The 26,987-nt window shown below is 42.6% G+C and overlaps 1 protein-coding gene across 3 annotated transcripts in view; it reads right to left on the bottom strand.

Annotated features, from left to right (window-relative positions):
* Positions 1–11,368: 11,368 nt before the first annotated feature.
* SCN10A (sodium voltage-gated channel alpha subunit 10) overlaps positions 11,369–26,987 on the bottom strand; it is an 89,625-nt gene continuing 74,006 nt past the window's right edge. For all 3 annotated transcript variants that reach the window (XM_072793306.1, XM_072793307.1, XM_072793308.1), the window contains 6 exons: positions 25,433–25,717; positions 24,664–24,717; positions 23,682–23,819; positions 21,201–21,305; positions 15,886–16,156; positions 11,369–13,129 (listed from right to left, as the gene is read on the bottom strand). In XM_072793306.1, the coding sequence (XP_072649407.1) occupies positions 11,919–13,129; positions 15,886–16,156; positions 21,201–21,305; positions 23,682–23,819; positions 24,664–24,717; positions 25,433–25,717 (2,064 nt within the window). In that variant the 3' untranslated portion in view covers positions 11,369–11,918. The remainder of the gene's footprint in view (positions 13,130–15,885; positions 16,157–21,200; positions 21,306–23,681; positions 23,820–24,663; positions 24,718–25,432; positions 25,718–26,987) is intronic.

Genomic DNA, 26,987 nt, shown 5'->3' with positions numbered 1-26,987 from the left:
GTGACTGAATTTCAAGTGGCTAAACTTTATGGAATCCCTGTGAATGGACCTGCACCATGTCTCCCTGTCTTCTGCTGCTTGCTTGGCCCCTGCTTGGAGAGCAGTTGTGGGACCATGCAGTGGTTTGTGGTTTATGGCAACACCAAGCAGAAAGCTGGTGCCTAAACTCACTATTTTCAGCCAGCTTCCCTGCTCTGATGCCTGGGAACTCTGCCTTACTCACTTGCCCCTGTTCTTCTTGTGACCCCAGGGATCCAAGACCACACTGTCCCGCCTGGTATTCCACCCCATTTTGCCACCTGAGCACCTTTAGACCAGGGTATCTTCCACTGTAAAAAAAGTTCTTTTTTTTTTTTATTTTTTTGTAAAAAAAGTTCTGATTTTGTGTTCCACTGCTTATAATATTTCATGGTAGCCTCCTTAAGCTGGCTCCCTCCCCACTGCCGATCCTCTGATATATTGCTCTGGATTCAAGTCTATGCACCTCCTACCATCCAAAAAGTGGTTGCTTTTCAATTTGTAGAATCGCATTATTTATTTCCTCAGGTATCTGATTGATTTTACAGGTGTTCAAAATGATTTGATAATGATTTAGCTGAATTCTAGGGACCAGATGAACTTAGGGTCCCCTACTTCTCCACCATCTTAACTCCTCTCCTTCCGGATAAATTTTGAAAGTAGAGTTGGCACAATTTGCTTATCCAAACAGTCTTCAGTTGAAGCTGATGCAAAATTGGACAAAGTGCTGGGTTGTCTTTCTTTGGGAAGAGGGGGCGTGCAGTTGTATGTGGGATAGCTACATTATGTTAGGAAGGTATTTTTGATATCGCACATCTGAGAAGAAAAATGTATAGTGATATTGGGTGGCTCAGTGGTGGACAGGGTGGGTGGTTATTGTTTTAGCCTGTCATCATCCATTCTTTCTTATGACCACAGAACTTTTATATTTGGGAATTGCTCGCAGCTCAGCTTGTGGCTTGAAGGGTAAGCATATGATCCAGGAATAGTCAATGAGCATGTTTGGACACAGTGTTTGCTTAGGGAAAGGGATATGAAATGATCTGGGCCAGGGACATGCCTCACTGGAAATTTTACTAGAATTATTGGGAAAGAGTCATTTCCCTTCTGAGATCACAGATGTAAAGGACTTGCAGAGTAATCTTTTGCCACTACATGGAGAGAACCTGCTTCAGAATGGAACCAATACAGAAGAAAGCAGAACCTGGAAGGAGGGAGATAATATCCTGATGCATCATTTGAGCTCCTGAATCCAGGTAAGCCTGGATCCAACTCTATCTCTTTGGCTTCTTGTTTAGTACATGAAAATATTTTTTTCTTCTCCCTATAAACTAACTTGGGTTGGATTTCTATCACTTGCACAAGTATAATAAAATATTTCTGTACTTATTAGCAAATAGCAATTGCCTCAGGTGCTCCCTACCTCTTCCTCAGCTTCCCTAGTCCATCTTTTGGGATCTCCCTTTAGAATTTTCCTTGATGCAACAACTAATGGGTTAGTACATAACAACATGGGGGGGCTTCCACATTTAGCAATATGGTCAGTTCTGGTTGGTGCCCTGTGCCAGGCAGGTTGTTAAGTATTTTAAGATCATCCACAATACCATCCAAAAGAATTTATAGAGAAACAAAATTTTGTCCCCATTATGATCATATCAATCCTCCATTTCCTGCTATGCTTGGTTCACAATAGTTTGGTAACATTTGTTCAAATTCTTCATCATTTGCACATCTTCTTTGTCTTATGCATTTGCTATTGCTTTTCTCTAAAATTTCCTTTTTTATTACTCATTACAAAAATACCTCAGAGACATTGCTGGTTTGGTTCCAGACCATCATGATAAAGTGAATACAGTAATAAAGTGAGTCAAATGAAATTTTTGGTTTCCCAGTGCATATAAGACTTACATTTACACTGTACTGTAGTCTTTTAAGTGTGCAATAGGATTCTGTCTTAAAGATATTTATTGCTAAAAAATGATAAACATTATTCCAGCTTCCAATGAGTCATCTTTTTGCTGATGGAAGGGCTTGCCTCGATGTTGATGGCCACTGACTGATCAGGGTGGTGGTTGTCAAGGCTGAGGTGACTGTGATGGTATCTTAAAATAAGACAACAATGAAGTTTGCTGCATTGATTGACTTCTTTTTGTGAATAGTTTGTTTCTTTGTATTATGTGATAACTGTTTCAGAGCATTTTACCCATGGTGGAACTTCTTTCAAATTGGAGCCAATGTTCTCAAACTTTGCTGCTGCTTTATCAACTAAATTAATATAATATTCTAGATTCTTTGTTATCATTTCATCAATCTTCATAGCACCTTCACCAGGAATATAATCCATCTCTCTCTCTTTTTTAAGATTTATTTATTTATTTTTAGAGAAAGAGAGAATGCAATGCAAGTGGCAGAGTGGGGGAGGGGCAAAGAGAGAGGGAGAGAATATCAAGCAGACTCCCCAGTGAGTGTGGAGCTTGATGCATGGCTCAATCACACAACCCATGAGATCATGACCCGAGTTGAAATCACAGGTCAGATGCTTAACCGATTGAGGCACCCAGGTGCTCCATTTTTTAAAAAAAGATTCATTTCCTTATTAGAGAGAGAGAGAGAGAGTAGGAGTATATTCCATCTTAAGAAACAATTTTCAGGGCACCTGGGTGGCTCAGTGATTGAGCATCTGCCTTTGGCTCAGGTCGTGAACCCAGGGTCTTGAGATCAAGTCCCGTGTCAGGCTCCCTGCAGGGAGCTTTCTTCTCCCTCTGCCTATGTCTCTGCCTCTCTCTCTGTGTCTCTCATGAATAAATAAATAAAATCTTAGAAAAAGAGACAACTTTCTTTGCTAATCCATAAGAAGCCTCCCTCTGTTCATCCATTCTTGTTTTACCACAAGATTGAAGCAATTCAACCCCATCTTCAGGCCCCACTCCTAATTCTGGTTCTCTTGCTATTTCCATCACATCTGCAAGTACAACCTCCACTGAAGTCTTGAACCTCTCAGTCCTCCATGAGGGTTGGAATCAACTTTTTAAATTCCTATAAATGTTGATGTTTTGATCTCCTCTCATGAATCACAGATGCTCTTAATGGTATCTAGAATGGTAAATCCTTTCCAGAAGGTTTTTAATTTACTTTGCCCAGATCCATCACAGGAATGACTATGGCACTGTAGCCTTACAAAATGTATTTCTTAAATTATAAGACTTGAAAGTTAAAATTACTGCTTGATCCATGGGCTGCAGAATGGATGTTGTACTAGCAGGGGTGAAGACAATATTAATCTTATCGTCCATCTCCATCAGAGCTCTTGGGTGACCAAGTGCATTGTCAGTGAGCAGTATATTTTAAAAATAATCTTTTTTTTTTTTTCTCAGCAGTAGGTCTCAACAGTGGGCTTAAGATAGTAAACTGTTGTAAATAGATGTGCTCTTGTCTAAGCATGTTATTCCATTTACAGAGCATAGGCAGAGTAGATTGAACAGCATTCTTAATGGCCCCAGAAGTTTTGGATTGGTAAGTGAGCATTGGCTTCAACTTAAAGTCATTGGCTGCATTAGCCTCTAAAGAGAGTTACCCTGTCCTTTGAAGCCAGGCTTTGACTTCTCATTTCTCACCTTGAAAGTCCTGATGGTATCTTCCAATAGAAGGCTGTTTTATTTACATTGAAAATCTGTTGTTTAGTGTAGCCACCTTCATTAATTATTTAAGCTAGATCTTCTGGATAACTTGCTGGAGCTTCTACATCAGCACTTGCTGCGTCACCTTGCACCTTGATGTTATGCAGATGATTTCTTTCCTTAAGCCTCACAAATCAACCTCTGTCAGCTTCCGACTGTTCTTCTGCAGCTTTCTCACCTTTCTTAGCCTTCACAGAATTGAAGAGAGAGTTAGGGCCTTGCTCTAGATAAGGCTTTGGCTTGAGAAAATGTTGTGGCTGGTTTGATCTTCTGTCCAGATCGAGAAAACTTTCTCCGTATCAGCAATAAGGTTGTTTTGCTCTCTTATCATTCCTGTGTTTACTGAAATAGCACTTTTAATATCTTTGAAGACCTTTTCCTTTGCAGTCACAACTCGGCTGAATGATTGGTTTAAGAGGCCTAGCTTTCAGCCCATCTTGGCTTTCATCATGCCTTTCTCACTAAGCCTAATCATCTCTAGATTTTGACTTAAAGGGAGAGATGTGGACTCTTCCTTTCGCCTGAGTCTTTAGAGGCCACTGACGCATTATTAATTGGCTTAATTTCAGTATTGTTGCCTCAGGGAATAAGGAGACCTGAGGAATGGGAGAGAGATGTGGTAAACGGCTAGTTGGTGGAGCGTCAGAATACACACAACATTTATCAATTAAATTTGCCGTCTATATGGGCACAATTTGTGGCACCTCAAACAATTACAATAGTAGCATTGATGGTCCCTGATTACAGATCACCGTAACAAATCTAATAACAATGAGAAAGTTTAAAATGTGAGAATTACCAAAATGTGACACAGAGACATGAAGTGAGCAAATGCTACTGGAAAAATGGTGCCGATAAATTTGCTTGATACAGGGTTGTCACAGATCTTCAATTTGTAAAAACAGTATTTGTGAAGTGCAATAAAGTGATACACAATAAAACAAGGTATGCCTGCATTGAACTCCTACTCCTCCTTTTATAATTCAGCTCAGATAATCCAAGTCCAAGATAGAAACACCATGATTCAGAGTAGCAGATAGTAACTACTTCTGTGAAGAAAGAGGAGAATCGGAGCTAAGTCATTATTATTATTATTTTTAATTGTGAGATGTAACACACAAACAGAAAAGTACATTGGACACACATGTTTATCTTAACATTTAGTTATAAAGGCAACACTCATAAAGAGAACCACCTGGGTGATGAATTAGAATGTTGCCAAAGACCCAGTCACAAATGCTTCTTTCCCCCTAGTGGGAATTTATACCTGAATTTTATATGGTAATCTGCTTTCCTTATGCATTCCTAAATAATATATTTGCTTTTGTCTGTTTTGAACCTCTTTTAATCAGTATATGTAATTTTATGTCTGGCTTCTTTCACTCAATATTATGCTTCTAAGCTTCATCTGCAGACTTGTACAGAGCTATATCACATCCATTTTCATTACTGCATAAAATTACATTTATAAAAATACACCACAATATATTGATTTATTTTACTGCTGGTGGACATTAGATTATGCCTCATTTGGGTCCATTAAAAACAATGTTGATAAATTTTCTGGTACATGTCTCCTAGCGTATATGTGCATAGATTTCTCTAGGTTTCATATCTTAGAGTGGGAGACCTGAATCATGGGTATATGCATCTTCAAGTCTTCTAGTAAAGTTAAACTGTTTTTCAGAATGGTTGTGCCAATTCAATTACTTTTCAGTGGTGTGGTTCTTGTTGCTTGACATCTTTGCCAACAGTTGATATTTGTTAGACTCTAACGCTTTGCAGATCTGATAGATGTGCAGTGGTATTTCACTAAGTTTTTTTTTTTTTAAGATTTTATTTATCTATTCATGAGAGACACAGAAAGAGGCAGAGACATACGCAGACGGAGAAGCGGGGAGCCCAATGCAGGACTAAATCCCAGAACCCCAGGATCACACTCTGAGCCAAAGGCAGATGCTCAACCACTGGCCACCCAGGCATCCCTATTGCTATTTTTCTTTTTTTTTTTTTTCTTTCTTTTTTTTTTTTTTTTTAAAGATTTTATTTATTTATTCATGACAGTCACAGAGAGAGAGAGAGAGGCAGAGACACAGGCAGAGGGAGAAGCAGGCTCCATGCACCGGGAGCCCGATGTGGGATTCGATCCCGGGTCTCCAGGATCACGCCCTGGGCCAAAGGCAGGCGCCAAACCGCTGCGCCACCCAGGGATCCCCCTATTGCTATTTTTCTAATGTGTTGTCTATTTTGTATTGATTTGTAGAAATTAATAAAATCTTTGAACATTAGACTTTTGTTGGTTCTAGATGTTTTAAATATTTTTTCCACTCTATAGTTTGCTTTTTCCACTCTTAATGATCTATTTTGATGAACTGATGTTCCAAATTTTAATGTGGTCAAATTTATCAATCTCTTCTTTATTCCAATGTAGATGTTTTCTTTTATTATCTTTTAAAGGCTTTGTAGATTTGCCTTTCACATTTGTGTACATGTGAAGTTAATTTTTATTTTTATTAATATATATATATATACATTTTTATTGGAGTCAAGTGCCCCCCTCAGTGCCCGTCATCCAGTCACCCCACCCCCCCTGCCCACTTTCCCTTCCACTACCCCTTGTTCATTTCCCAGAGTTGGGAGTCTCTCATATTTTGACACCCTCTCTAATTTTCCCCACTCATTTGTTTTATTTTTATTTTTTTATATGTGTATTTTTTTATTGGAGTTCAATTTGCGAACATATAGTATACACCACTCATTTATTTTTAGGTACAGTTTTAGGTAAGGGTCCGATTTTGTTTTGTTTCTCATGAAAACACTATTGTCCTGGGACCATTTGTAGAAAGGTTATCTGTTTCTTGCTGCTATGTCAGCCATCTTTGTCATATATTAAGAGTCCACATATGCTTTGGTCTATTTCCTTCTGTTATTGATTCTCAGCTAAATCAAATGGTATCTTCCTCTTTCTTTTACAAGGTCCCCCTTAATATTTCTTGAAGAGCTGGTTTGGTGGTCACATATTCTTTCAATTTCTGCCTATCTTGGAAGCTCTTTATCTCTCCTTCTATTCTGAATGAGAGCCTTGCTGGATAAAGTATTCTTGGCTGCATGTTCTTCTCATTTGGGACCCTGTATATATCATGCCAGCCCTTTCTGGCCTGCCATGTCTCTGTGGAAAGGTCTGCTGTTAATCTAATATTTCTCCCCATCTAAATTAAGAATCTGCTTGTCTCTCGCTAAAGGATTTTCTCTTTATCTTTGGAATTTGTTTTACTATTAAATGTGGAGGTGTTGAATGGTTTTTATTGATTTGGGGGGGGTTCTCTATCTCTTGGATCTGAATGCCTTTTTCCATCCCCAAATTAGGGAAGTTCTCAGCTATGATTTGTCCAAATATGCTTTCTGGCTCTCTGTCCCTCTCGGCATTTTCTGGAACCCCAATTATACATAGATTGTTCCTTCTGAGGCTCATTTATTTCCCTTAACCTTTCCTCATGGTCTTTTAATTGTGTTTCTGTTTTTTATTCAGTTTCCTTCCTTACCATCAACTTGTCTTCTATGTCGCTCTTTCCTCCACCTCATTAACCCTTATCGTTAGGACCTCCAGTTTGGACTGCATCTTATTTAATTGATTTTTTAAAAGATTTATTTATTTATTCATTCAGAGAGAGTGAAGAGAGAGGCAGAGACACAGGCAGAGGGAGAAGCAGGCTCCATGCAGGAAGCCCGATGCAGGACTCGATCCTGGGTCTCCAGGATCACACCCTGGGCTGCAGGCGGCGCTAAACCGCTACGCCACCGGGGCTGCCCTCATTTAATTGATTTTTAATTTTGGTCTTGTTAGATCTAAATTCTGCAGTCATGAAGTCGTTTGAATCTTTTATGCTTTTTTCCAGAGCCACCAGTAGCTTTATAATTGTGATTCTGCATTGGCTTTCTGACATTGAATGGTAATCCATATTCTGTAACTCTGTGGCAGAGAGTAGTGTTTCTGATTCTTTCTTTTGTGGTGAGTTCTTCCTTCTAGTCATTTTGCTGAATGTAGAGTGGCTGTATGAGTGGGCTGAGTCAGAATATTAACCACGACCTAAGTAAATTTCACTCTAGATGATACTTGGGTTGCCTGGGTGGGTCAGCGGTTGAGGGTCTGCCTTTCGCTCAAGTCTTGATCCTGGAATTCCCGGATCGAGTCCCGCCTGGGGCTCCTGCATGGAGCCTGCTTCTCCTCCCTCTGCCTGTGTCTCTGCCCTTTTCTCATGTCTGAGGGGGCAGAGGGAAGGGGGGAGTAACCTCCTGAACTTGCAAAGACCTTTAGAGGAAAGACAGGAGCTGGTGTATTCAGTAGAAGAAAAAAGCCAGTTCTAAACCACATAAGGCAGCTTGTTCCCTTGTTCTATATTTCTCTTTTATCTTCTTTCTTATCTTACTTTTTTTATTGTCTATTTATTAGCATATTTCCTCCATCCTAGTTTGGAATATACTGGTTCTGTTCTGCTAGTGGCAATCCTAGCAATTAATTCATGAATTCTTAACTTATCAAAGTCTAATAATAATACAAACTTTTACTTTCCTTCTGAATAAAAGCAAAGCTTTAGAACACTTACTCAGCTCACATTTTACCAACTTACATACTATTGTTGTCTAGTACTTATCTAGCATTTTCATTGTTTTCAATAGAAGGGGTGATTTAAATAACCTAGTTTGTCACTGCTGGAAATCTTTAGATTAAAAAAAAAATTTTTTTTTATTAAACCTCAGCCTGTGTTCAACTCCAGGCTAAGGATGTGTCTTACTAATTTTACATCCTCAGTGCTTAGGAAAGTGACCTCACCTTTGTCTAAAGGCAAACACTCTAGCAAACCTGCTAGAGGCTCTGCCTGTATCTAGCCATTTGTGTTGGCTGAATGTTCTTGAATGTTCTTGGCCATCTATGTCTGTGTATTACACAGTTTAATGGATTAAAATTTTATTTATTTATGAGAGGGAGAGAGAGAGAGAGAGAGAGAGAGAGAGAGAGGCAGAGGGAGAAGCAGGCTCCAGGCAGGCTCCATGCAGTCCCCGACATGGGACTCGATCCTGGGTCTCCAGGATCAGGCCCTGGGCCCAAGGTGGTGCTAAACCACTGAACCACCCAGGCTGCCCCAGTTTAATGGATTAAAAAGTAAGGGTAGTGTTTATGGTGGAGAAATTTTGAGGATCCTGCAGGTTCCAGATATTTATACAGTCAATACCACTGTTCTATCTCTCGTTTCCCTTCAGCACTTAGGTATATTCATATAATCTGGGTCAGAGAGATTCTACTACCATCTTCTATGAGTGAGGCTGAGAAGCTAGCTCTGACTCTCCATCTGCCCTGGACCTCTCAGATTTGCTCCCACCTTGTAATTATACCAGCGGGTGAACTTTGGAACTAGGTCTAGTGAAATGTTCAAGGGCTAAGCCCACATTTGCATTGAATAAATTTCTGAAAACTGTGCAATGCAAGCTGGGTATATTACATCACTTTTCTAGTGGTTCTCATCATAATTTGGGAAATGCATCTGTATGGAAGAAAATGTGGGGTGTGTTAGTTTGCTAGGGATGCTGTAACAAAGTACTTCAAACTAGGTGGCTTAAAATGACAGAAATGTATTCTCTTCCAGTTCTGGAGACCAGAGTCTCAAGTCAAAGTCTAATAATAGAAGTATCAATAAAGTATTGATAGGGCTGTGTTGTCTCTGAGGGTTCTGGAGAAGAATTTTTCTTTGCCCTTTTCTAGTATTTGGTGCTTGCCAGCAATACTTGGCATTCCTGGGCTTGCAGCCACATCACTCCATTTTCTGCCTCTGTCTTCACAAAGCTGCCTTCTTATTCTCTGTGTGTGTTTTCACATGGCATTCTCCTCCCTGTGTGTTTATGTCCCAATTTTCCTCATGTTTTAAAGACATTCATCATTGGATTAGGGTCCACTTAAATCCAGTATGATTATGTCTTTCTTTTTTAAGATTTTATTTATTTATTCATGAGAGACACACACACATAGAGAGAGGGAGAGAGAGAGAGAGAGAGAGAGGGGTGGGGGGCAGAGACACAGGCAGAGGGAGAAGTAAACTCCATGCAGGGAGCCTGATGCAGAACTCGATCCCAGGACTCCAGAATCACACTCTGGGCTTAAGGTGGCGCTAAACTGCTGAGCCACCCAGCGTGCCCCATGATTATGTCTTAATTTGATTACATCTGCACTTTATTTCCAAATAAGGCCACATTTATTTCCAAATAAGGATCATGGGTTAGAACTTCAATATACCTTTTTTTGAGGGAAGGGGTGCACAATTCAACTTACCGCCTGGGGTAAAAAATGTATCAAGAATATCTTTGAGAATGATATCATCTACTTAAAACTAGCCTGATGATTTGGTACACTTCATTCTTCCACATAACATATAAAAATAAGTCAGTCCCCAAGATCTCTGTCTATCCAGCTATCTTAGATGACATTTTCATTAATTGCATCGGATTTAGATGTTGAAGAAGTGGCACCATCAATATCTGTGCTCCCTTATTCAGTGGAACCAGTGAGGAAGAGCTATTTTGTTGAACTCATCCTTAAGATACAAACCACTCATATGGAAACATCTGATTTGTACTGGGACAGCCTGGCTCTCAGCTATTCCACCATTATCTTATTAACTTGTATCTGTGGGTGCTGACAAACCCCAACAAACACATCAACAGCCTTTTTGGTCTCTGATGGACCAACAGTGACAGAGAAAGGAGATCAAGGTCTCAGAAAAATGTGTACCCATGAGGCCTGTATGGTGGTCTAGTTCCTAAGCTTTGTAATTATGTAAATGGGAAATGTTATGAAGTGATCAAATATATATATCAACAAATTGACCTGATCCTTGTCATTGTGGCAGAAAATGTTCCAAAGGCTAATAGAAGATCATGGCTGTCATTAAGATCCTTTATGTCCTATGTTGTCACACAAACTCCTTGCTCTCCTTCATCTTAAGACCCACCACATTCTATGGCCTGAATATTCTCTTCTGACAACCCTTTCTCCATTCACTGCATAAACCCAATTAATCATTTGGGGCTTAATTCCCATTATCTCTTGTGCTTAGAGTGTACCTGTCATTTGATAGGTACATTTGTAAGATGTATTTAAGAAAATATTCAGAATGTCCCTTTTCTTTTGCTTATGCTAATTATGGAGTTTCGGCCCAAGGGGAATGTGAAAACTTCCCTTCTTAAGGTCTGACTATGAGATGTGAAACAGATTCTGGAATGGATCAAAAAGTTGCCTCTTTAGCTACAGGACAAAAAAGTCTGACCACTATAATTTCAGGGGAGAATGTTTTCTTATCTAAATTGTCGCAGAGCACCAATGGGTTATACAACAAAAATGCAAGGTTATAGAGAGTGTCCATTTTGTCTCGCATCTGCCACCAATTTTACAAGTGGGGAAACTGAGATTCAGAGGTGGAAAGAGTGTGGTGCAGGTAGCATGGCAATTGGTGGAGTACGTAGGATTAGAACAACTTTCAGGATAGTGGTCCTTCCTGCCCTACCTACCCAGATTCAAGCTCAAACTGCAAAACAATATCAGGAATCCTGAAAGTGAAGAAGTGATTTATGATACCTGTCAGTTTCACATAATTAAAAAATGACACTTTAAGATGTAACATTGGTCTTGATATACCTCTAAAAATATTAATTTTAATGGATATCTCAAAGTTCTTTCATGACATAGACCACAGGTGTTACCTTGGGCAGGAGCAATTGTCTGGCAGCTCTCAACATGCAGTCATGCAAAATCCTAAATAACATTGTCAGTTTCTGTTTGGGATTCACAGAAGACTACCTTGGACCTTCAGCAACATCCTTACCATATATCTTTGGAAATTCTGGTCCTGAGAAGTTTGTCACCGTAAATATAAGTTCTGGTCACAATTAAAATGAAAGGACCAGGGACATTTTCTGGAAAGTAAGAGATACATTATCTGATACTGAAATTCAAAAGGGTAGTCACAGTGGAGATGCTCTTGGCTTCTGACTCCTATTGGTTTTGAGGGCTTCTCCAAAGGTGGGCACCAATTTCATTCTTTGCCCAGTTCTGATACTGTGACTGGTGGCATGCATTGGTGAGGTGGTAGCTGGTTGCCACCTATAGTGGGAAAGAGTTATCACAGAGCAGAAGTTCACATCAGAACTGATTAGGTCCATACTAGAGTGTCCTCACTAGGGCCCAGGAGCAGTCACTTTCTTACTGGTGCCTTCATCTTCATTCTGCATTGAGCTAGATGTGCTCATATTGATTTGATCACTAAGGCCTCTAGTGACACTGTCATAGGATGGTGGGAAAGATGCGGCAGATGCAGTTTCAGATTTGTCTGGGAGTGCACAATTTTCATTTACCATGAATTCAACAAAAGCTTCATCTGGGGGTGGCACAGCCTCCTCTGCCCTGGGCACAGCTGGGGGGTTGGAAATTGTCATGGAGCGGTGTAGCACATAGCTCCGATAGGCCTTTTGAATGACAGTAGCTGAAATGTCTTCCTGCTTCCACCGGAGGGTGGTTGCTATTGGTTCATAGGATGCTTTTGAGACATTAGTTGCCATAAACTTCTCTTCAATATTCGCCTTCAGAGAATCCAACTCTCCGGATTCTCCCAGAACATTCTTAGTGAAGGCAAAAAGAATGTCCAAACAGTGAATCTTATCTCCAGGGACCAAGGGCAGGTCCATCTGGATTAATATATTCTGATTGGGTTTTGGGATTCGCAGGGGGCCAGAAAGGGTGTCTGCAAAGTCTGAGAGGGCAGAAAAGGTAATAAACTGAGTGGCCTCTGGGTCAAACTTCTCCCAGGTCTCATAGAACATATCGAAGTCATCCTCACTCAGAGGTTCACTGCTCTCCTGTGTGGCCACATTGAAGTTCTCCAGAATCACTGCAATGTACATGTTGACCACGATGAGGAAGGAGATGATGATGTATGTGGTGAAGAAGAGGATGCCCACAGCCGGGCTCCCACAGTTCCCCCGGGAGCCATTGCTGTTGGGTAGATTGGGGTCACAGTAAGGGGGCCCCGTGTTGAGGATGGGGCTGAGGAGGCCATCCCAGCCAGCCGACGTGGTGATCTGGAAGAGGCACAGCATGCTGTTGGCGAAGGTCTGAAAGTTGAACATGTCATCGATGCCAGCTTCCCAACTTACATGGGGGAAGCTAGCCATGCCGAAGATGGAGTAGATGAACATGACAAGGAAGAGCAGAAGCCCTATGTTGAAGAGGGCAGGCAAGGACATCATAAGGGCAAAGAGTAGTGTGCGGATTCCCTTGGCTGCTCGTATAAGCCTGAGGATGCGGCCAATTCGGGCCAGGCGGATGACTCGGAAGAGCGTTGGAGAGAAGTAATTTTCAAGTGACGTAAGTATTACAGAAAACACCAGGCCTTTAGAAGAGAGAGAAATGATCTAATTAGTACTTGCAAGCATGAGCCCTGACAAAGCTGGCTGCAATCACAATCTCTCGTCTTGACTCTATATGGATCTCCATGTGAACATCTGTATTCAAGGACCCTCTGAGTGTTGTACAGTGGTTGGCATAAAGTAGGGGCTCAGTACGTGCTCACTGCATAAATCTTTTCTCTGTCAAGTAAGTCTCACCCTTCTCACCATGTTCTTATCTTTCTTTCCCTCCACTTGGAATGTCTTCGTCTTAGTCAACCTCCATGGCCAAAGCCCTATCTTCTGCAGCCTAGTTTAACTGGAAGCCACTGCACCATATTCCACATGTACACAGTCCTTGTCTGTTTCTGTCTATGACACAGCCCTACTCTTCCCTGAGAATTCAGTCTTGGGACATGACTTCTCCTCCACCTTTTCTTGGTGCTCTGTGAAGGCCAGGATCCCCTGTGATTCATCTCCCCATCTCCTACTGTGAAGATTGACTCAGTTCCTGGCACATGGTCCTGTGGATAATTGTACAGAGCCTGGCATTAATTATAAAGGGGCTTGAAGAGTTGGGCAACTTGCTGACAGCTAAAGCAGAATGGCTTTGAATGGCCAGCTGTCTGCATAATGGCTTTTACTTGTTTCTTCCATCTCCAGCTGTGTTTGAACTCTATGTTAGGGCCTGGAGATGGGCATGTTTAGGGTCAGTTATGGCCCTCCCAACCCTCCATCTATGAACAAAGTTGGAAAGATAAAGAATGTATATATCTTGCTATATGATCTAATTGGAAGATTTGTAAAGCTTGATCTTGGGGATGCGGATGCCTATTGAGACCATGAAAGATTAGGTGAGGCCTTTAGGTAAGACAGGATTCAAAACCTCTCAGGACAAATGGGGAGGGGTGTGGTGGCAAGCTCTCTCTCCTTGCCAGGGTTCCCTTGACCCTCTTCCCCTAGTTGTCTTTTGTCATATGAATATGGGTGGTCACAATATTGTGTTGGAAGGAGGAAGGAAATGGGATGAGATTTGGGAAGTAATGATAATATTATATTATAAAATCTTTATGAAAGCCCCTCTCTTCAAGCGAGTTTAACTGGGATATTTTTCCAAAGCATGAGGTATGTTATGTGTCTGTATAATCTACTAAGATCCTGCCAGCCAACCAGTCTACATAATAGTTCAAAGGAGAGTGAGTCTTCATACTTGTAACAATTAGATACTCAATATATGTCTTGCTGGTGGGAAGGAATAATGGGGGAGAGGGAGGACAGAAGGATGAAGACGTGGGTTCTTTCACTTGTTTTCCAACTGCCTCTATGACTGATTTCTAACCAGTGGATGGTGTTGCTGTGTAGGTCATAGGAACTGGTAGTAAAGGTGTCCCCATCACAGAATGGAGTACTTTGAGTATATTTTATTTCTATAGCGTTGATATGGAAGTCACATAAGCAAGCTCTTTTCTCTAAAGTCAAAATGACCTTTAGAGTTTCTCACTTTGGGAAGCAAGCAAAGAAAACAAACCTCCCACAAGAAACAGCAGCAACAGGGAAACAAAACAAAATAGAAAACAAAAATAAACATCCCAAACAAATAAACACAACCCAAGTCTGTGTTTCAGGACCAGGGTGGGGAGATTGATTAAGTGCTGCCAAGTTGTATTTAGATGCTGTTAGCTCTTGACGGCAAATCAATGGAAAATTAAATCCACAGCTATGCTCTGACATGAAAAGTAAGCAGGTCATGATATAATAGTTAAGTATATATTTATAATGCAAAGTAAAGCTGGTGCACCGGGATTTGTAGGGCCAAACTTCGCCTAAACCACAAGAAGGCTAAGGACATTCTCTTTGTTGGTGGAAGGCAACTAATTTGTTAGAAGAACATTAGCCTGGTCTAAATTCAGCTCTGCCCTTTACAAACTGTATGACCTTGCATAACTTTCTTAATCTGTAAGGCTCAGTTTTAAATGTATAAAATTAGGAAAATAATACTCCTTCAGAGAGCTGTTGTGAGGATCCAAGAGTCCTAGACCAGTTCTCAGAAGTTAGCAAGCACTAAACTGTGGTGGCTCCATCCCCTACTTTAGCTTCTGATTTTATGAGTGTTCTCTGAATACCCATTGGCCCCCAAATACTGGACCTATTATTCAAACACCCAGAGTAGGCCCTAAGAACATTGATCTCTTGGCATTGATTCTTTGACTTTTCTATCACTAACATTCCCTAAGTTGACAGTATATAAACATTTTTAATTTTTTTATTTTTATTTTATTTTTTTAATATATAAACATTTAATTCCAGATCCTTGATTTAAGAATCTCCTTTGAACACTCTTAGTCTTTCCTCACTCTTCTGGCAACCACTTTTTTTTTTCCCAGAAAGTATTTAATGGCTCACCTCACATCATACCACCATTCTCTTTGAAGACTATCAAGATAAAGCCCACTGGAATCTCCATCATTTTATATTCTCTGGAGGAGTGATTGTCCCTATCAGCCCCAAAATTCAAGCAGTGGGCTATGCACACAGTTGGTGCCTAAAAACACTTGGAGAAGCCCAATGGAAACTCTCCATTTTACTGAGAGGACAAGGGGGATTTTAAATCTGTTACTCCTGGAAAGCAGCAAATACTGGGTTCCTCTAACATATAATTTATATGAAAAAGTTTGTTTATTACCCTCTTAGTTTTGAGAAAAACAGCCCAAACAACCCCAAGCAGAGGCTGGGCTTCCCCACAACCTGTAAGCCCACTTACTTCCAATGGAGAGGACCACAACAATGAAGTCAAACACATTCCAACCATTGGTGAAGTAGTAATGCCGCAAGGCAAACATCTTCATGACACACTCGCCCGTAAAGACAGCCACAAAGAACTGGTTGATTTTGTTAAGAATTTTTGTCTTTTCTGCACTCTGCTCATCAGTCTCCACCATCATGGTGATCATGTTGAGGCAGATGAGGACCATGATGACAATGTCAAAAGCTTGTTTGGTCACAATGTCAAAGACAAAGCCCTGGTACTTGTTCTGAAAAAAGAAGAGATGGTTCATCAGGGCCTTTCCAGTCAACATACATAACACATCTAGAGAGGCTGCCTTCTTCATCGATGGATTTCTAAAATCTGTCTCTTATTCTCCTAACAGCACATCTAAACAGAAGCCAAGTCCTGTCCTTACTCCTTCCAAAATCTTATTCTTAGTTGATTCTACTTCAATGCTTCAATCCAAGTCCTTGTTGCTTTTCCCATCCCCTTAAAGTCACCAGGCACTATTTCCTTGCCAGTGAACCATTTGCAAGCCCTTCCCATCCCCTCTCTGGGCTATCTAAATCCCAGTAGTTTTGAGTGATCCATTTTTCTTAAGCCCTACCTCTTCCAAGGAGATCTCCTTAATCACCAATCACATCACACCACATTGCCTGTTTCTTCTCCCCCACCCCCACAGTCTTTATAGTCAGTCTTGAGTTCTAGCATTTCATGTGTGCTTCTTCTCTTCTCTACTAGACAGTGAGTTCTTTGAGGATGGGGCCATGTCTTATTTATCATTGTGCTCCCATAGTGCGTGCATAGCTTGAGTTCGAGACTGCAAACTCAGTGGCCACTCATTTCCCCCCACTCCAGTTACCTCAGGACAAGATGGTGGGCCTGGAGTCCTTCTTGTTTCTCACTTTAACATCCAGACCTTTGCTTCTACTGCATCTTGCTTCTCCTGTCATCTAGGTAGCCCACCTTCACCTCTTTTTCATGGCTGCCACTTACAAACCTCCTGGTCCCTTGGCTTCCTTACTGAGGAGTGAGGCTTTTGGACAGATTCCCCACTTTTGGTAGTAACCTCTTGGTTCCTTAGCTACATATCTAAAGACCTAACTGTTCCTAGCTTAAAGAAAAATCTTCCTGAACCTTACATCTCCCTCCAGCTACCACCCTACTTCTCCTCCTACTCTCATAGCTAAGTTCTTAAAGGCATTTTGTGCAAGCACTGTTTCCCACTCACTCCTCAACTTTCACCAACATGGCTTTTGTCCCTATCCTGCCACTGAGATGGTTCTTGTTAAGATCACCAGTGACCTCCAGAATGTAAGTCCAAGGATATCCATTTGGCATTGTTTGCCACACCTGCCACCTTGGAACCTTGGAACTCTCCTTTCTTTGTTTCTATCATGCCTTCCTTTCTTGGTTTTTTTCTTGCCTTTCTGGCTATTCTTTTTTGAGTCTTCTTTATGCAGCCCTTAGATGTTAGAGCATGTGAAGGCTCAGTCCTAGGCACCCTTTGCTCCTTACCTTATTCTCTCTCTCTTAGGAATCTCTCCAACCAGTCAACTGGTATGTGTGGTTTTTGCTAATTGTTTTCCTATGTCACAGGACTGTAGTCTCTTTGAGGGAAGAAACTTTGTATGTGTTGCTCACTGCTCTTTCCTCAGTGTCTGAAGTGTACCTGGCATGTAATAGATGCCCAATAAATAGATGAATGAATGGATGACAGAATGGACAGCTCTGAATTACCCACACCTCAAATAGAAGGCCACTCTATTGTATACAACAGGCATTACTGAATGTATACTATATGCGGGGCTCTGCATGAGTAGAGGCAGAGAGGAACCTGTCATGAGTCTCATCAGGGAACTCACAAGAGCAGCAAGGTAGACAGAGGGGAGAAAGGCTGTGACAGGGGCTTGGTCTTTCTTTCTGCTTCCTGATGGGGAGAGGTTGCTCACTGTGGGGGTAGAGCAAAGAATCAGACCCAAGTGGGCCTGTCTTTGGGCATAACTGCTGGTCCGTGTCTTTTCTGGAGTGGGAGGGAGACTGAAGAGCCACTAATAACTTCCATTTCATCACTGAAAATGAGGAAAACACAAAGGCCTCTTCATGACCACACAACTTCTAATTAAACGGAGCAGGTGACAATATTACTAAGTTATAGGCATTGAGTTTTCCCTGGATATTTGGATGCTGGGAATGGAGCAGCTTGCTGGCTGCTCTTGGCTTAACCTGTGGGCAGGGATCATTCCTTTGCAAACCTCAGTGCTCTCAGAGACAGAGTGGGTGACTGATGATGTGATATTCTAGAGCTTATTATTTCCCTATAAAGTGAAGTATGTGAAACCTGCTTTTAGTAATCTTTGTAGCAGGGAATGTTACAGAATAAAATTTCCCAGTTTCGTGGAAGCTGTAGTCTTTGCTATGGATGCAGCATAAAATTTAGAACTTGAGCTTTGCCAGTGGTGAGGGGGAGTGTGTGTGTATGTGTATCCCAGGTTGGCCCTGTTGTGAAATGGCACCCATCCACCCGTGGGGCAGAACTCCTGTGTCAATGTCCAGCTTATCTGACCTGTCCAACCTATTGGAACTACTAAGGGAAGAAGGTGAGCATTCTAGTGCCAATAATCTAGGTAAAAGAGCTGGATCTGAGAAGGTGAATCTTAGGTAGGAGTGGCAATTTATCTTTTTGCTTGGGTTTCTTTCTTGGCTCTGGACTCTGTGGAAGGCAGATGATCATGTTTGTCCCAGTGGGTGGTGGGTGCCAAGATGTTGCCTGCCATATGGATGCCAGCCAGGAGTGGGGATGGGCCAAGGCTTGTGGGCCCTGGAGAGCAGCCATATGCAGTTGCTGCTTGGGCCCTTGCTTGGGCCCTGCTCTGCTAGTTTCCCCTTTGGGACCTCTAAGACTTCAAAGTCTTATTGAAATGTTCCAGCCTTGCCTCAGCTATGATAAGGGGAACAAAGGGAAAAGAGTGTTGGCTGTGCTTGGAACAGAGTATTAAGGAGAGAGCCATATTCCTCTATTAAAGCTAGGACAGTATTGATAATTAGTAATACATTGCCTGCTCATCCAAAGGGATGATGAATCTCAGAAACACAGTTGGGCTGTGAGGTCTCACTTCCCTTATCCATGTGAAGGGCCTCCCTTATTGCCAACCTTGGAGGGTCTTTGTTATGGTTTAAATAGGAGAAATTGTGATTTTTGTCATAGGTCTTTCTGCCCAACCATTGATTTCCACTCCTATTGTAGTATCTGGAATTTCAACATTAGGTTCCTACCTTCGTCTTAAGATAATGTCCTCCAAGTACCCACCATTTGCTTCGACGTGGATGGAACTGGAGGGTAAAATGCTGAGTGAAATAAGTCAGTCAGAGAAGGATGATCATCATATGGTTTCACTCATATGTGGAATATAAGAAATAGTGAAAGAGATTACAACAGAAAGGAGGGAAACTGAGTGGGGAAAAATTAGAGAGGAAGACAAACCATGAGCGACTCCTAACTCTGAGAACAAACAAAGGGTTGTGGAAGGGGAGAAGGGTGGGGAGATGGGTGACTGGGTGATGGGCACTAAGGAAGACACTTGACAGGATGAGCACTGGGTGTTATACTACATGTTGGCAAATTGATTTTAAATAAATTTTTTTTTTTTAAAGATAATGTCCTCTCCAGGGTCCTTTTTTGAAATACAGCTTATCCTATTCATGAAATTGTCCTCCTTGAGAGGAGAAAGCTATGGTGGCCCGTGAGATTGATTGATAAAATGGGAGTAGCTGAGATATTATAGAGAGACTGAGCAGTGCATAGAGCAAGGTGCCAACAATTGTCATGATTTTGCCAAGGGATGTCCCTAGCACAGACTCTTCAGAGTCTGGTTCAAATGTACATTCAGCATCATTCCAGCCACCTGTGAAGGCCAGCAGGAGTTAGCTGTTTGCTTCACTGCAATTCTCAGGATCCTCCTTCCCTGACTTGATACTGATTGGCGGGGCTTAGCTATTTACCTACATCTTTTAATTCTGAGCCTGTGTCTGCCCATTGGACTGGTTGACAGAGGGGTACTTCCTGAGCTTAAAGCTCACTCAACCTCAGTTATCTTGATCTTACAGGAAATTTGGAAGGAAATCTCTGCCCCTACATAGGTCTGAACATCCTCATTGTAACTCTTCTTATCAGAATTGAGTATAGTGACACATTTATGATCATTGTTTCCAAGTAAAGTATATCCAAAGGTCATGGCATTTTTTTTCTCCCATAAATGCTTTCAAGACTATTTGCTCATGAAGTTTTTAGTAACTTATGCAGACCCCATGCCTTGATTTAGAAATCCTAATGCCTTGGCCAACAGAATTCTCCCTAATTCCAGGGAAAGTTTGATTCCTTTGTTGCAGGTCCTTAGACTTCGCTCTGGTTGGGGGAAGGGCTAATGGCATTGTGTCATAGACAGCACCTGTAGTTTTCTTCACGGATACTGCATTTTAACCACAGAAGGGTTACTTAAAGTGACAAGATGCAAACTATTCACTGGAGTGGATGGCTCAGAAATTCTTGGAAGAGGTTCTGTTGTACATTTCCAACATAGCAATACTCCCACTCCCAAACCTGTTCATCTATTCTCAATAGAGGCCAACTAGAGGTTTGACATTTTCCATCTTCTGGTTGGAGGACTCAGAAGAACTTAGGTGATAATATATATGGTTTGGGTGTTGCATTTCATGGGGGAATAAAAGGGCGTGTCTCTTAGGGTCTTTGTGAATAAAGGAATCAAAGTGGAGTGGAGTACGGCTTTAAGTTTTGGTCAATCATTAAACCCAGCAATGGGATAACTTTTGATTCCTATTGACCATAACCATGACTGGGGTCAGGATCCCAGGGGTTTGGTTTTTGGCCATTTCCTCTCTGTCTACTCTAACCATGGTGTGGAATGTAGGGTGAGGCTGGAGATTCACTGCGATCTAGATCATGATGCAAAACAACACAAAAACTTTGTTTCAGGGCTCTTACCACCTTTACTATTATTTAGCCTAACTTGCTTCCAATCCTGTAATTGAAACCTAAAATGGTTGGGGAACTCAGTACTTCCCTAAACAGGTCTATTTGGAGTACCTGTGGAAGATATATTCATTCCAGAAGACCAGATTTGCTTCTTTTAGACTTCTCATTCCTTGGGCCCAGGAATTCTTATTACTTCATCCCCAAATGCAGATATCCCCCTTCACAGAGAGAACTGGCCAACCCCTACCCAGCATAGGCATAGGCTATCCGTTGAATTTCTAGGCACACTCTGCTGCAAGGAAGCTCTGGGGCTCACCAGGGGCCGTGGGATGGGCTTCTGGGGCTTCTTAGAGCCTAGCTTCTTCATGGCATTATAGTACTTCTTTTGCTCCTCTGTCATGAAGATGTCCTGGCCCCCTAAGTACAGGAAAGGATAATACACATCACCGTTATTAAAGGAACAAGAACTCCCAGAGATGTCAAAACCAAAGCATGCTGGAGAAGAACATCTCCACCTTCTCCCTTCTCTGAAGAAAGGCATGTCAAAGCCAGAATCAAGCAGTGTCCTGCTCAGATGCCACAACCAGTGACAAAGTGGGTGGGACTGAACTCTAACTCTGACTCCCTTCCTGAGTCTCTGGAATAAAGCCTGTTTCTCTTCTGCAGGAATCCAGAGGTGCCACTTGGGCAGATGGTGGGAAGAATTTGGGAGAGACCCTAAAGAGAAGGTAATTATCAGTTTAGATCTGAGCCTTGAATCCAGCCTGCTCATTGTAGTCAACTCAACTAGGCTTCTGGAATCACAGTTCCTGTCAGGGGCAAGAGCTTCCTTCAGGGCCTTCTGCATCAAGGAACCTGAGATCCAGCCCCTTGACCCCTTTCTGGAGAAGAGGAGCTAAGAAGAGTTACTGCCTTATCTAAGGGTCCTTGCAGAACTCTTGATTGCTTCTCTTAAGGTCCTGCCATTTGCATTGCCCTCTGCTGTTACAGTGTCAGAATCTCCACCATTGAAAATGTCTTCTTCCCTTAGTTTTGGGTTTTATTTGAGGACCTTTGAGACCTCCTTCATTCAACCCCTCATCTTTCACTTCCTGGCATAATTTGAAATCTTTCCATTTCCATAGCATATTTGTATAAATTAGTCACTGCAAATGCTGGGGAAATGGGTGAGATCTCTGGGATTTGAGAGGAGATTTAGAGAATCTGTGGACACAGAGAGCTTCCAGGGAGAGACATCTCAAAGGGGCTGGAGGCAGGGGCAGGGCAGCAGATTGGGAGCACAAGATGGGGCCCCACTGAAAATTCTGGGAAAGGAGTCAGCAAAGATAGTCCCTCTCAACTTCATCACTGGCTTATCTCATTCTATCACCGAACATGGCCAGTTCCCTGTCAAGGCCTCAGTTTCCTTATATAAAATGGGAGAAGAGACTGCTTGAATGGCTTCAAAGACCTCTAGGATGCTGATAACATTGGTCATTGCTTTACAGGTGTCTTGCTGAGCCCCTGTGGGGCAGAGAAGGGCTGCCCACTTCTTATCCCCAGAACTCTGGCCAAGGACTTCCTACAGTGGGAAGCCTATGTTATTAGACATTTATTCTGAATTATAATAGTCAGTAGCTCAGCCCTAAACTAAGTGTTCCTTCTCTTTTTTTTTTTTTAAGATTTTATTTATTTATTTGAGAGAGAGAGAAAGCAAGAAAGAGTGAACAAGAGAGAGTGTCAGCAAGAGCAGAGGGGAGAATCAGAGGGAGGTGGAGAAGCAGACCCCCCACTGAGCAGGGAGCAGGGAGCCCAATTCAAGGCTTGATCCCAGGACTTCAGGGTCATGACTTGAGCTGAAGGCAGATACTCAACTGACTGAGCCACCCAGGTGCCCCTAAACTAGGTGTTTCTTATACAGCTTTTACTTTCCTCTCACCAGAATCCTGTGAATAGGTATCATTAACTCCATTGAATGGATGAGAAAGCTGAAGCTTAGAGAGTTATTAAAAACTGTCAGGGTCAGTGATCTAGCGAGTGGTTGAGTTGGGAATGCAAGCCCAGGTTTGTATAAGACCAAAACCAACGCTGGACTCTCAGTGCTGTGCCATGTGACCCTATCCATAGGACCCACTTTCCACCCCCCCCCCCCCCGCCCCGGTGGATCTCAGCTTACATAAGTCTAAAGTGGTGCTTTATCTATTTCAAAGGAATGGGGGGTATTAAATGAAAGATTAATAGAGGGTAACAATAAAGCATTTTACACCTTTAATGCCCTCATATTTTAGTGTAAATATGACAGGTTATCTGGGATTGGGTTCCTATTCATCAGAGTCAGCATCCATGGAGGCAAAGGTCTTCCTCTCCATCCCCAGGAGGGTTGGGATTTTGCCAACACTGGAGCCCCGGCCCTTGCTGAGGCCTCCCAACTCAGTGCTTCGGGGGATCAGAGTCCTAGACAGAGGCAGCAGGTGCTGGAGCCTTTTCTTTTCCTGTTTATATTTCTCAAGGGTCACCTGGGACACACCCAGCACACCTGTTTCCAGCTGGGAAGACCTGGGGACTCTGAGAGAAAGGAAGGGGACCCAGACAGAAGTGAGGATGTTGTTGAAACAGGGAAATGCAGCTCTTCCAGCAGCAGTTCCAGGACACCAGGAAAGTGTGAGGGCTATAGTCAGGATGCAAAAGTGGGTGTTGGTGTTAAAGGCCAAAATTGGACCCCCAGTCAGACATGAGGGCTACGAGTAGTGTTGGCTTTACTCATGAGGCCAGGGGACAGGGAGTGGAAGATTCATGGAAACACCTGAGCCCCACTTATCTTTTTTTTCTGTTGATTGAAGTTGTCAATTATGACCCCAACGAAGAGATTGAGTGTGAAGAAGCCACCAAAAATGATGAAGATGACAAAGTACAAGTACATGTACACGTTGTCCTCCCACTTGGGCTGCAAGTTCACCTGTGAACAGACAAGGTGAGGCATGGGGAGCGGTGGGTGTATGTTTGTGTTCATCCCTGAGACAAGGAACTGGGAGTCGGTGGGTGGTTTATTTGGGAGTCAGGAAGCAGGACAGAGGGAGGGGGAGGGTAAGCAGAATAAAAGCAGAAGGGGAGATTGTTAAGCAGGTTCTCACTGAGGGGCAACTGGCACTCCATCCTGTTGGGGTTCTCCAATGAATTGTGTAGAATGCATCTCAGAATTGTATTTCTAAGGGATTGGGAAGCATTTATCTACAGACTCCCAAAACTTATCTGTGAGGGTTGCCCCTGTGGACACTCAATGTCTTGCTCTTGGGGAAGGGGCTGCTGAGCAAGCTCTGAGGCATTGAAGAAAGTCAAGTCTCAGAGAATCAGAAGCACAGCATAAGGGTGAACTCAAGAGGTGGCTGAGGGGATCTGGGGCAGGGCATCAGTAATGCCTGCCACAGCAGCAAAGGGTCTTTTCTCAGCAGTACCTATCTCTTCCACCCAGCTGCCATTACAGTGCTCTTATTTTAGCCACCACCCCACTCCTGCCTCTGCCCAGGATGTGCTTTCACACACATTCCTGAAGATACTTTCCTCAGTAGTGAGAAGAAGAACTTGAAAAGCCTGGGGAGTGTGCCTGGTAGGAGAGCAGGTGAGGTTGGCTTAAACATTCAACAGAGGGCCACCTGGACACTGCTCCAGGGAAGGATAAGGACAGGCTGTTGTGGGGGATTGCCTCTTCTGGTATCAAGGCCACCTTCAGTTCATTTCAACTAGACTGATGTGAGTGGGATGCACCAAGGGGAAGGCAATAGGCACGGTGGGCTGAGACTCACATCTCGGGCATCAACAGCTGCATACATTATGTCCATCCAGCCTTTAAAGGTTGCCTAGAAACAAGGAGCAGAGGCTACTCAGTGTTTGCACATCGTCTACACTGAACTCTGTTTTGGTTCGCTTGTCTGTTTTTCTTATATAGGGATGGACCCCCTGGAGGCAGTTCCCTATATCTGCCAGGGCTAAGCACATTGCCTGGCACACCACAGCTACTCAGGGATTATTTGTTGAACAAATGCATGAACAAACAGTGAGATGCATGAAAAAAGTATAAGCAACTGCATCAACACCTGATTGAATGGAGGACTGAATGAACAAGCAGATGAAGGCAAGTATGAATGAATGAATGGGAGTGTGAATGTGTTTGTCTGTCATCACCACCAGCAATTTCCATCATTATAATAGGTCTGGAATACAATTTATTACCATCTAGGAGAGGATCTGCAGTAGAAGACTGGACAGGTGGCTATATCATGTCTATTTTGTACAAGTAGTGAATTCTAAGTCATCACCTGATACAATTGCATTGCAGGTCATCCCTTTATTCTATTCTGCGAGCCCACGCTTGTCTAATTGCACCACTGTAACATTGCACTCGTTGGTAAGGCCCTTTAGCCTCAAGCTAGTCTGTAGGAATAGAGAGGTGACTTCAGGTCACACTGATTGCTGCCCCTTGCTAAGTCTCTACATAGCAACTTCTGGAAGACCCCAGATCCTCCACATTATCAAGTAACCAAAGGAAGAGATACGGTTGATCTCAGGACTTACCACCTGCAGAAGTGCTAGGTAACCCATTGCAACATTATCAAAGTTGACCTTCACATTGACCCAGAAGAAGCTGCCAGTGTGGTTCTGATATTTACAGTCAGATATGTTATTCACAATAGACAAAGGCACAAGAGAAAAGTATTCATTGGTTTTGTTGATGCATCGCCCAAACTTCCCCGCAAAGAAGTTCACACCCATGATGCTGAAGATGAGCCAGAAGATGAGGCAGACGAGGAGGACATTCATGATGGATGGGATGGCACCCACCAGGGCATCTACAACCACCTGGGAAGACATGCAAAAGGATCTGAAACACGTCTTGCTGGATCCCACTTCTGTCTACACTTACTTACACTGGCTTCATGAGCCAGTAGCCTTTGGAAGCAGTAAGATAAGTGGATTAATTAGGGCACTAATTCAGACTCAGAAGATTGAGAGGCATTGGGCAACTGAAGATGGGTTTAGATCTTCTTCCTAAATTTCATTCTGGGTAGGTTTTAGGGTCTTTCCCCAGGCCTGAGGAGATGCATGAATTTACAAGTACACACATGCTCATTTAGAGGTGTGAGTGTATGTGTTGTGCTTGCACATACAAATTTTAGTACCTTGCTTTATTCTTTTTAAAGGCTGTTTTAAAAGGGCTTTCAAAACTACAGTTCAAGATATGCTTCAGTCAAGAATTAGTGAAAACCAAAATGCATATTCACAAACTTGCTTATTTGTAAAGCAGCAACCTAGAGATAAAATAAAACAAAATTCAAACTATTTCAATTATAAGCTTCTAGTGTTTGTGAAGGTACAAGCTAATTTTTTAAAGTCCATTTTTGCTTTTGAAGATAGGATGTCTTCTTTGAGTCAATGGCAGGAGAAAGCAAAACCTCACTCCTAGAACCTGGAGCCTTTTGTAATTATGAGGAGGGGGAGGGGGACAAATTAGCAGTCCCTCATTCTCCCTGTAATTCAAGGGCCTGGCTTGTGAGCACTCCATTGTGAGGAAGACAGTGAGGACAAGATGGAGGTGACAGTGATGGGTGAGGAAAGGAGTGGGTGAAAGGGAAGAATCCACAGGACCCCATGACTGCGTTGTGTTGAAGAGGATGCATTCCAATGAGTGGTGGCCATGGTGCTGAGCTGATGGTGCCACCACATTTAAGTGGAGTGTCAGAGGAAAGGCTCATTTGTCTTGGAAAAATGAGGGGTTTGGGGTGTTCTGGAGATTTGGGCAATAAGAACAAGATGCAGGGTGGGCAGACAGAGGCAAGAGATGTTGAAGCAGGATCACTTTACTAAGAACAGGAAGACTTATGAGTCTGAATGCTGGTAGACATGATATTTGAGGTGAGACAGGACGAGTGCTCACAAAGGAGCACTTTCTTTTCATGAAAGAAAACCAGAGCATTAGGACATGGCAGTGCCACTAAAGTCCCAGCAGGAAGCAGGGACCCACCCAAAGCCCAGCTGTTCGGGTGGGCCCAGAGCTCAGGGTCAGGGGCATGAAGGACATGGTAGGGGGAAAGGGGTACCAAATGATGGAGACCAGAGCAGTTTGGAGATA

Source organism: Canis lupus, chromosome 22 (genome assembly GCF_048164855.1).
Source record: "Canis lupus baileyi chromosome 22, mCanLup2.hap1, whole genome shotgun sequence".
Classification (NCBI taxonomy): domain Eukaryota; kingdom Metazoa; phylum Chordata; class Mammalia; order Carnivora; family Canidae; genus Canis; species Canis lupus.
This window is presented reverse-complemented; position numbering and strand designations above follow the sequence as displayed.